General features: G+C 32.9%; 1 protein-coding gene across 2 annotated transcripts; it reads right to left on the bottom strand.

Annotated features, from left to right (window-relative positions):
* Window positions 1-649: 649 nt before the first annotated feature.
* LOC143547319 (uncharacterized protein At4g15970-like) lies at window positions 650-8715 on the bottom strand. Of its 2 annotated transcripts, none has more exons than XM_077038775.1 (3): window positions 8570-8715; window positions 1355-1720; window positions 650-1125 (listed from the first exon to the last, which is right to left on the bottom strand). In XM_077038775.1, exons 1-3 carry the CDS (start codon window positions 8687-8689, stop codon window positions 709-711), a joined length of 903 nt encoding a protein of 300 aa, XP_076894890.1. In that variant the 5' UTR covers window positions 8690-8715; the 3' UTR covers window positions 650-708. The 2 variants fall into 2 exon arrangements, with proteins under 2 accessions (XP_076894890.1, XP_076894891.1); XM_077038776.1 differs by having other exon boundaries at window positions 1355-1594.
* Between the last annotated feature and the right edge of the window lie 2291 nt (window positions 8716-11006).

The following is an 11006-nucleotide window of genomic DNA, read 5'->3' as shown; positions in this document are numbered from 1 at the left end:
TAGAGGCCTATGCAACCATATTACACACAATTAATATTTATCCTTCATAATTTTACTTGTACCAGAACCATCTTTTAAACCCTAACAGAAAAAGTCTTCTCGTGAGCCCCTTGCGAGAAAACTAGTCAGATGAAGATGTTACACCTAAGAAACATTTCAAGTTGTCTGCTAGGACTCACCAAGGTCAAATGTAGAGAATAAAGAAATAAGGTGTACAAGGCCTAATGCATAGTGAAGCATGTGATATCATTGGTTAAATTGTGACATACATTTATTAGAAAGTTAAAAACAAAAGATTAGAAATCTGAAGAAACAAGAACCCAGTCTTTGCTCTTGCCAACAGACTCTTGATTGCACCATTATCTGTAGACATAAATCAAACTCTGAACATGTTGCATGTGTTTAATTTGCATCCTAAATCTTCACGAAGACAGGTTATGTGGGCTAATGTTGAACATTTACGAGTTGATCAACTCTTTCTTCCTTGACCACCTTTCTTCTTTGTGCAATCAAACATGTTAACATTTAACATTATTGTCATGACAGAGATAAATGCCACTAGCGACACGTAAACAAATAAATTTATTAATTATGATAAATTATGTCATTATTTATAAGTTAATAGTTGGAAAATTACTTGCAAAGTTGAGGAACTGTCCATAAACCAAGAGACCCTTGTGTCGACGTTTGATTCATACTCGATTGTTTCTATTTCCGCCAGTCACCAAGCATGATTTCAAGGTCATGAACCTTGTTCTCCAACCCAACACAACAATTGGCATGCATTGTGCGCACTTTGTTTAGATCTTTGCTTGCCTGACAAAAACCACCAAAGTACCCTGTATCTAGGAACCGAATTCGTAACCCAACATTTTCGATGAAAGGATTAAACTTGATCTTATTGAATAAATCTTGATCATGTAGCTTCGGGTATGTTAGCCTTGAGTTGTACCAAAATTTGTAAAATTGAATTGTTTTGTTGTTTGACTTGACATAATTAAAACCTCCATTTGGCCGGTTGTTCAAGGCTGCTGGGTTTCCGTTAAAATAATCGCAAGCAATTTGGAAATCAGCGTCTTTATGAAACCATGGAAATGGGTCTCTAAACCACATTATGTCAGCATCCTGGATAAGAGTTGTTTACACATCAAAACCTCCATTTATTTTTCTGTTTTGGTAACTCATATGAGTTGTTTACAAAAATCTATTTCTTTTTTTTGGCTGAGAGTCAATGTTCCACTTAAATGTGACAAGTTAGATTTTTCAACAAATATGTATATATTCATGAATTTGGTATTTAGAAAACATAGTTTCACTTGAATGAATGAAATATAAAAGAGGAAGTAGTAAGTACCGTGAAGACGAAGCTATACCCTAAATCAAGAACACTTCGTAGAAAATCAATTCGTCTCCACATCATCTTCAAATAATCTAGTGCCATAAAATATGCCTCTTCTGAAAAGTCCGTCCCACGGGTGCCAAGATTGTAACAATGTGGATGTAACTTCAAGCATCGAGCATATGCCTTTTGGTCTAAACTTACAACAATCAAGTGTTTCAAAAACCGCTTCGTTTGATCCCCGATTCGAAAGCTCTCCAAAAGAAGATCGAACATAGAGTTTGGTTCAGCCCATGCATCATTTAAGGTTGTGATTATAACCGTGTTATTATTCATTGCAGCACTTTTTAGTATGATTTTCAACTCCTTAAGATTGATATCCTGTTGAATAAATTTGAAACGATAATTAGAATTAAAAAATGGAAACACATTTTTATAAAATTTTGGAAAATTGGATTTAAGTAATCCCAACTATTGACTATTGGCAAATAACCATTCCAACTAACGAAACGTCTGCTGACGGTCTCATCTTTTAATATGTTTGCTCCAACGATCCGCGAGTATCAAAATCCTAACACCGTTAGTCGCACACAACTAGAAAAACGATTTTGGTCGGGAAACTCCTTTCACGTCGGAAAACTCTACCTTTTCTTTCCCAAACCTCTTTGTAGCCTTTGATCAGACATTTAGGAACTTGTTTCTACTTAAAACCCTAATTATTGAGGTTGCCATAACACTAGAACTACCGATGGAGTCCGCTGGTGGTGCTTAAGTGGTGGTGAGTCTGTTGGTGCCTTGGTGACTTTAAGCGGTGAGTGTTAGCTGTGGTGGCTGGTGTCAGCGGTATTGTTCAAGCGGTGGTGGTGGTCCGCAATGATGTTTAGGTGGTGATGGGTTCAGATTGAGTTTTCCGGGGAAAAAAAAAGGTTTGAGTTTTCAGATCAAAAGTGTATTTCGACGATTAATGGCGTTAGGATTTTTGTTAGTTGCGGATTGTTAGAATATGGAACCGTTAGCGGACATTTCATTAGTTAGGACTGTGTTTTTTAGAATGACGATTTTTTTGTGTTGTTGGTCATCACACTCCCCAAATGGAGAGTCACGCTGCCCCACTCTGGCCAAACTATGTTGTCTTACCCGAGTCCATGTTGGCTTCAGAATTTGGCTTGGGCATCCCACAGGAAACCATACCGCTAGCTGTCACTTGACAGTCGTGCCGCCACAAGAGCATGACTCTCTGGCGTAACACATGGTGGGATGAAAACCTGGGTGGACTCGGGATTCGAACTGACAACCTCACAAGGCTATATCAAATCCTTCATTAGTTGAGACTGTTATTTGCCAAATAGTCCATAATTTGGATTATTTAAATTCAATTTTTCTACTATAAAAATTATTCGTGTTTGTATATGTATATTCAATGCAGTGCTGGGCTGTAAGCAGACCGAATCGAACGAAACATTGTCCATGTTCGTCCGCTAAGCTTTTGTCAAACATCGGATGGTTCACGAACACTCTACTCATCGAAAATTTATGTCAATGTCCGTTCATTAAGGAATTAAGTTTGTCTGTGTCCGTTCGTTAATATTGTAAATGGACGCTAACAAACACTAATGAACAAATGAAACAAACATAAACGACTCTAACGAACAAACAAACATAAACGACTCTAACGAACAAACAAACATGAACAATTACATATTAATTCAAAAAGAATAATCATAAACTCACACAAGTTTACCCACAAATTTAGAATTACACCACATGATATTCAAAAATACTTAACAATTAACATAGTAACCAAAACATTTCTGTTTGTTTATTAAATGGACGTTACCGGATGTAATTGGACGGATGCTACTGGACGTAATCAGACGGACGTTCACGGACACTATTGAACGAGCGCGACCTCTGTCCATGTTCGTCCGTTAAGTTTACCGAATGAATTTTTTTGTTCATGCTTGATTCATTTATTAAATGGACGAAAATAAACAAACTCTCCGCTAAACGGATGACCGGGCATCCGGTGGACATGTGGTTCGCTTACGGCCCAAATTCAAAATTGAAGGCATGACTTGGTCATGTTTTCGGTAAAAATTTAATTGAAAGTTGGATCTAAAATATTGCAAACAAGGACAGGTAATGGAATTGAAACAAACATTTAGGTAATAAGTTAAATAATTTGAGAAGTTAAATAAATTACAAGTAAGTTGACCACGTACGTATAATACCAAAAATGTTCCAGATATTTTTTGAGCATATTTAGAATTACTCATTTATAGTTTCCATGCCTTGTTTTGAGAAGAAATTGTACTCGGTCTACATGAGTTTGTTTAAATTTTTAAAAAAAATTTCGTGTTTAAGCATTAGCAATGAAACTTATGTGTAACTTATGAGGCTATCCGTTTTGAGTCATTCCCTCATTTTCAATCATTTGTCACGTATGTACCATCTCAGATATTCCTTCATCATTCAACTTCATCGCTTAACCCATGTTACACCTTATTCTCAGCCATTCCATTTATTTTATTTAAATACAAAAAAAAAATATTAATGAAGAATAGAAAAAAAAATATGATTGGGTGAGGATGTGAGTGGTAGCCGAAGTCAAAAAATAGGAGAAGCAGGAGTGACCACTATGAGGGTGGCCATTTCTCTCCGGCCACTAGGGACCAATGATGTCATGAGTGTCACCTTAACACCTCAATGATCATCCGTGACTCGCACCGGATGGTTTGATATTTAAAGGCCAAATTAAATTATGTATTGGTCTGATATCATATAACGTTTCAACCAATAATAAATATACGTCTTAAAAGTGTGTAAATAACTAAATTTGCAATAAATATATATTGACGTGGCGAATTAAATTCTAAAACCATACAGGTTGAGTAAGAAGTTGCGCATGATTTAAGACCTCTTTTATCAGCTATTTTTTTAGAGCGCTGACTATCTTATGTGTTAGGCAACCATACTCTTTAAATTTGGAGATCTTGTTGTTCACTCTGGTCAAACTATGTTGTATTAATTGGGCACACGCTAGCTTACAGAGTTTGACTTGAACGTTCCTCGTTAACTTGAAAGAAAAGTGAATAATACTTGTACAAGTTAAAAATAATTCAGATAGCTTTTTTTATTCTCAAGAAAAACTCACAAACACCATTTTGCCCGTATTAAAACATGAGGTTGAACTCTTATCACTTAGGCTATGCACTATGGGTGCGGAAGGAGGGGGGAGAGGGGCACGGTGGGCATGAAACACCATAGAAGGACGCGGAGGGGGGAAGGGTGGAGGGGACAATGGGCGCGGTGGGGGGGGGGGGGTGAGGTGGGGGGCCCACCACCAATGGTCACTAGCTGTTTAAAAAAAATTAAAATTAACATTTCTATATAAATTCAAACCTTTTTTTCAATTTTACTCAAACAACTTTCATATTCATACCAAATTTAACCATCTTCACACCAAATTTAACCATCTTCATAACATTCATCTTCACACCAAAAAGAAGAGTAAAGATATTGGCCAAATATGCAAACGAGGACGACGACAAGCATTAGTTATATTTTTATTTGTAGGATTTCTATTTTTATTTGTAGGGTTTTTATTTTTATTTGTATTGGTTTTTTTATTTGTATGTTTTTTATTTTTATTTGTATTGGTTTTTTTGTTTTATAAAATAAAATAAAATAAAAAAGGTTGGGCTTCGAAGCCCCCTCACCATAGAGGGACACTATGCCCTGGGGCTTCGATGCCCCCGGTACCTACATGGCACTGACGTGGAACTGTGTGAGGGGCTTCGAAGCCCCCACCATAGCACGCATCCTTACGAGTGACTCCACCTATTCACAACATCGATCTTGGTACCATTTAACTATAAGCCGTTGATATTCAAATATATAGTTAACTACATACATATCCTACACAAATGGCCCACGTTACATGTGATTGTAACAAATTCCTTATTAATATTTTTGAGGACCGAACAAATTGCCTAATTTGTTTACATAGTTATACTAAGGGTGTGTTTGACAAGAAATTTTTAGGAGCTTTTTAGGGGCTTCAAGTTTTAAGCTTTTAAGAAAAAGTTTCTACCTAACAAAAAAACCTTGTTTGGTTTAATGGGTTTGAAGCTTTTATATTAGGAGAAAAAGCTCTTTTTCTAAACGCTAATACTACCAGCATTTGAGAAAAAACTACAAGCTTTTACAATTGAATTTACAATTTTGGTACTTGAACTTTCATCAACTTTTGTTACTTTATATAATAGTTACATATTTTACCCTTATTTAAAACTAACTATCCCCATGACTCTTTAAAAGTCCATAACTTTTTCACACGTTAATATTTTTTTAAACACATTACATCATAAAAAAAAGCATTTTATTCTCTTTAATTTGAGTATGATATTGATATACTTCTTTACCGGTTACGATTGGCAACAAGTCGAGTCAGAAGAGCTCGAGCCATGTGTAAGACCAAATTAGGGTCAGAACGAGTCGATAAAAAAAGGTTAATTTAGTTTAGTTCGTGTCGGTACGGTTTTGGGTCAAAAGGGGCCAGGCCAGAACATGTTTCAGATTAAAAAAGGTGTCGGGTCGGAAAGGGTTTCAAATCAAAAGAGGTTGTTTTAAAAAACTATCTATTTGAAATTACTGTATATTTTAATTTTGTTTCTTGATTTTCGCCACGATTACACGCTTGCTGTCTTTGCACGAAGTACACATCTGCATTCGGGTTATGCGTGCACTAATATCAAGTGAATCACGTACTGACACTGATTATGCGGTTGATCTCAGGTTGCGCGCGCACTCCGCCGCACCTCGCTGGCACCCAATTAATTTTATTAAAAGCTCCAGCTACTCTGCCAAATACCTAAATATATCTAAAAAGCTCCAGCTACTCTGACAAACACCTAAATATATATAAAAAACTACAGCTAATAGCTACCAGCTTCCAGCTAGTTTTGCTAAACATACGCAAGGAGCTTTTAGGAGCTTTTAAGGGCTTCAAGCTTCAAGCTTTTAAGAAAAAGCTAATACTCAATTAAAAGTCTTGTTTGGTTGAAGGTACTTAAAGCTTTTAGTTCATGAGAAAAAAACTCCCTTTTTAAACGCTACTACTAGCGTTTGTGAACAAGCTACAAGCTTTTATATTTGAATTTACAAGTTTGGTACTTGAACTTTCATTAACTTTTGTAAATTTATATAATAGTTACATATTTTACCCTTATTCAAAACTAACTATCCACATGACTTTTTAAAAGTCCATAACTTTTTCACATGTTAATATTTTTTTAAACAAATTACATCATTAAAAAGAGCATTTTATTATCTTTAATTTGAGTATGATATTGCTATACTTTTTTACCGGTTATAATTGGCAACAAGTCGAGTCAAACGAGCTCGGGTCATGTGTAAGACCAAATTAGGGTCGGAACGAGTCAATAAAAAAGGGTTAATTTAGCTCGGATCGTGTTGGTACGGTTTTGAGTTGAAAGGGGCCGGGTCAGAACATGTTTTCAGATTAAAACGGTGTCGGGTCGGAAAGAGTTTCAGATCAAAAGAGGTTGGTCTAAAAAATTATCCATTTGAAATTATTGTATATTTTAGCTTTGTTTATTGATTTTCGCCATCGATTACACGCTTACTGGATTTGCACGAAGTACACGTCTGCATTCGGGTTATGCGTGCACTAATATCAAGTGAATCATATACCGACACTAATTATGCGGTTGATGTCAGGTTGCACGCGCGCTCCGCCGCACCACGCTGGCATCCAATTAGTTTTATTAAAAGCTTCATCTACTCTGCAAAATACCTAAATATATCTAAAAAGCTCCAGCTACTCTGCCAAACACCTAAATATATATAAAAAGCTATAGCTAACATCTACCAGCTTTCAGCTAACAGCCACCAGCTAGTTTTGCCAAATATACCCTAAATATATATTAAAATATTCTTATACAGTATCTATATTAAGACAATACTTCTTTCCGTAAATAATATTCATTCTTATAATTTCTCTCTAATAAAATAATTTAATATTAAATTAAATAATTCTTTTTATAATAAAATAATTTAAAATTAAATTAAATCATCTTTAACTTATTTAATTTCTATAATTTCTTCTTAATATAATAAATCAAAATTAATTCATTGTTTTAAATTTTTATTAAATTCATGATTTAACTTTCTGAAAATCAAATTTGTTTATGATATTGATGCCAGAATTTAAGTTAATCCATATTTAAAAAACACGGATAGTTAAAAAAGACAACAAAAAGAATTATTAAGTCTACCTTTAAATTCTGACATCAATATTATAAACAAATTTGATTTTCAAAAAGTTAAATCATGGATCTAATAAAAATTTAAAACAATGAATTAATTTTGATTTATTATATTAAGAAGAAATTATAAAAGATAAATAAGTTAGAGGTGATTTAATTTAATTTTGAATTATTTTATTAAAAAGAAATTATGAGATTGCATGTTATTTATGAAAAAAATTATTTAATTTAATTTTAAATTATTTTATTAGAGAGAAATTATAAGAATAAATATTATTTATGAAAAGAAGTATTGTTTTAATATCATTTATGGAAAGAAGTAACTTTGCATCTTTCTAACTATCATTATGTCCTTTTAAAACAATTTAAAACATTTAAGTTGATATGAAAATTAATCAGCTTTCCATCAAACGCACACAAAATTAGTTTTTATAACGGAATTCGCCTTGACCAGTAGAGTAAAACTAAGATGTATCATATGTCATGTTATAATAAAAGTATGAGTTACAAAAATATAATTTGGCATTAAATAATAACACCATCATCATTATACTATAGTGATTTCTAGAAGATAGAAATGATATACAAGCTAAATTCAGATCTTACCAAAAGCATATCAAGTAAACTAGTTTTTACCAACTTCATTTGCTAATTAAATATTTATTACTAGTTTTCATGCATATTTTCGGTTCTCAATCACATTCAGTTTTTTTTGAAAGGTGATGCATTCGGGCTAAGGTTACAAAGCCATATCTATTCGTTATTTATTTATTTATTTATTTATTTATTATTCTTTAACTTTAATTTCACATAAAAGTTTGCTCCAAATAAACTCATCCGGCTAAGGTTACATATATAGCCTGTTCCGTCTGATCCAATCCGGTTAAGAAACCATTAAAGTTGATCTAAACAAAGTAAATTAAGTGAATTGTATACTTACCGAATGATCAACGCCTATGCCGGCTGCTAAAGAGTTGTAATCGCCTGATAATGGAAAGGTGACGGAAGTGTGATAAAGAACCAAACATTGAAACGCTACGACGACAAAGAGTACTACCATCTTCAGTGGTTGCTTGAACAACTTGTGGCGGTAGAGGTGATGGTCAGGTGGCAGTGGTGGTTGCGGCAGAGAACCCTCATCTGGATTGCCGGCGACAGTCTTGTTGTTTCCGTTCTCTAACCCCATCACTATGGTTTACGATTTTGTTGTTTCATGTGTGGTTTTCTACCTTGGTTACTATTCTATGAAGTTCTCCCTTTATATTTATGAATATATTATAAAACCAGTCCCTCAAGTATTGTTGAAGTTGTAGTTTTTGGTCATTTAAGTTTTAGTTTTTTACTTTCACTCTAAGTTGATGGTATAAGTTAGAAATATATGGAATAACTTATAATTATGTTTTAAATTGTTATTTTTCTCTATCTGTCTTTGTATGTTGGGTTCTTTTAATTAAAGTAACAGTGTGATAATTTATTTTAATTTTTCTATACTATTAAACCAATACAAGGTTTTCCACATTTATTCAACTAGTATATTCACATAGGCTTCTAACTCATCAATTTTCTATTTATATAATTTCCACATGTTAGTTTGAGCATTAATTTCAAATATTAACTCAAGTTGAATAAAGCTTTAAAATAGATTATTAAAATAATTATTTATTGACTAATAAAGACAATTAATTGTTTTCATTGTTATTTTTTCTAATTGTTAGCATTTGTTATTTTATTTTTTAGATTTGGGAAATTATTTATGAACGTTTGGACTAGATGTTTGGATTGAAATGATGGATGGTTTAAGTCACAGGGTTTGGATTATATTGTTGTTTTTTTTTGGAACGATCAACTAAGTAACGCCGGATACTCCGTACGTGGCCCCATTGGCTAAAGGTAGCCCGAGCCAGCCACGAGTCCGGACGGCCGGAGCCCCTAGCGTTCCACTTATTGAGGGATTCCCGGATAAAACCCGACCTCCACGCCCGCCAAACGGCATGACAGCGAGGAGCCGGTAAAACCGGGTGAGTTCAGGACTCGAACCCTAGCAAGCCAGGGTCATCCCTCGTATCTCCCATATAAATTGGTGATAGTGAGGTTTGAACTCCCTACCTCTTAATAGTAAGGTGAGTGCTCTACCATTGTTTCTTTGTTAAACGCGCGGTTTAATAAAAATTATAACTATATCTCATTGTTATATTCATATTTTTAGCATTTTTTATGTTGTGTACTTAAATGTTTTATAATTCAACAAAAATAGCTTTTATAACACACAACTTATGTTACAAAATCTACATGCTTACGCTTCATAGCTTAGACATATGACTCCAGTAGATGATGAAGTTTTAAGTGGTATGTCTTTTTTGTTTCATGGTATAAGTTAGAAATATGTGACATAACTTAGATTTATATTTTAAATTGTTATTTTTCTCTAATTTGTCTTTGTATGTTGGGTTCTTTTAATTAAAATTACAATGTGATACCTTATAATAATCTTACTATACTATTAAAGTAATACAAGATTTCCATATATCATTCAACTGCATGTTCATATAGGCTTCCAACTCATTAATTTTCCATTTATATAACTTTCACATCTTAATTTGAACATCAATTTTAAACATTAACTCCTAAGTTGAAGAAAGTTTCAAAATAAATTGTTATAATCATCATTTATTAAATAATAAAGACAATTAATTGTTTTCATTGTTATTTTTTCTAATTTTGAGACTTTGTTATTTTATTTTATTTTTTGAATTTTGGGAAATTATTTATGAAAATTTGGACTGGATGTTTGGATTGAAATGGTGGTTTAAGTCACGAGGTTTGGATTATATTGTTGCTTTATTAAACGCGCGGTTTAATAAAAATTATAATTATATCTCATTGTTATATTCATATTTTTAGCATTTTTTATGTTGTACTTAAATGTTTTATAATTTCAATAAAAATAGTTTTCACAACACACAACTTATGTTACTACATCTACATGTTTACGCTCTATAGTTTACAACATATGAATTCAGGAGATGATGAAATTTTAACTAATATGTGCTTTTTGTTTCATGGTATAATTTAACAATATGTGACATAACTTAGAATTATATTTTAGATTTTTATTTTTCTTCATTTGTCTTTGTATGTTGGGTTCTTTTAATTAAAATAATAATGTGATATCTTATAATAATCTTACTATACTGTTAAAATTAATACAAGGTTTCCACATAGCATTTAAATAGCATGTCCACATAGGCTTCCAACTTATCAATTTTCTATTTATATAATTTTCACATGTTAGTTTGAACATTAATTTCAAACATTAACCCCTAAGTTGAGTTTCAAAATAGATTGTTAAAATTATATTTATTGACTAATAAAGACAA

The sequence above is a fragment of the Bidens hawaiensis genome, unplaced genomic scaffold, assembly GCF_021521415.1.
Source record: "Bidens hawaiensis isolate Kalapana, Puna unplaced genomic scaffold, B.hawaiensis_p1.1 tig00014712_1, whole genome shotgun sequence".
NCBI classification, from domain to species: Eukaryota; Viridiplantae; Streptophyta; class Magnoliopsida; order Asterales; family Asteraceae; genus Bidens; species Bidens hawaiensis.
The sequence above is the reverse complement of the archived record's forward strand: the minus strand, read 5'-3'. Positions and strand labels throughout refer to the sequence as shown.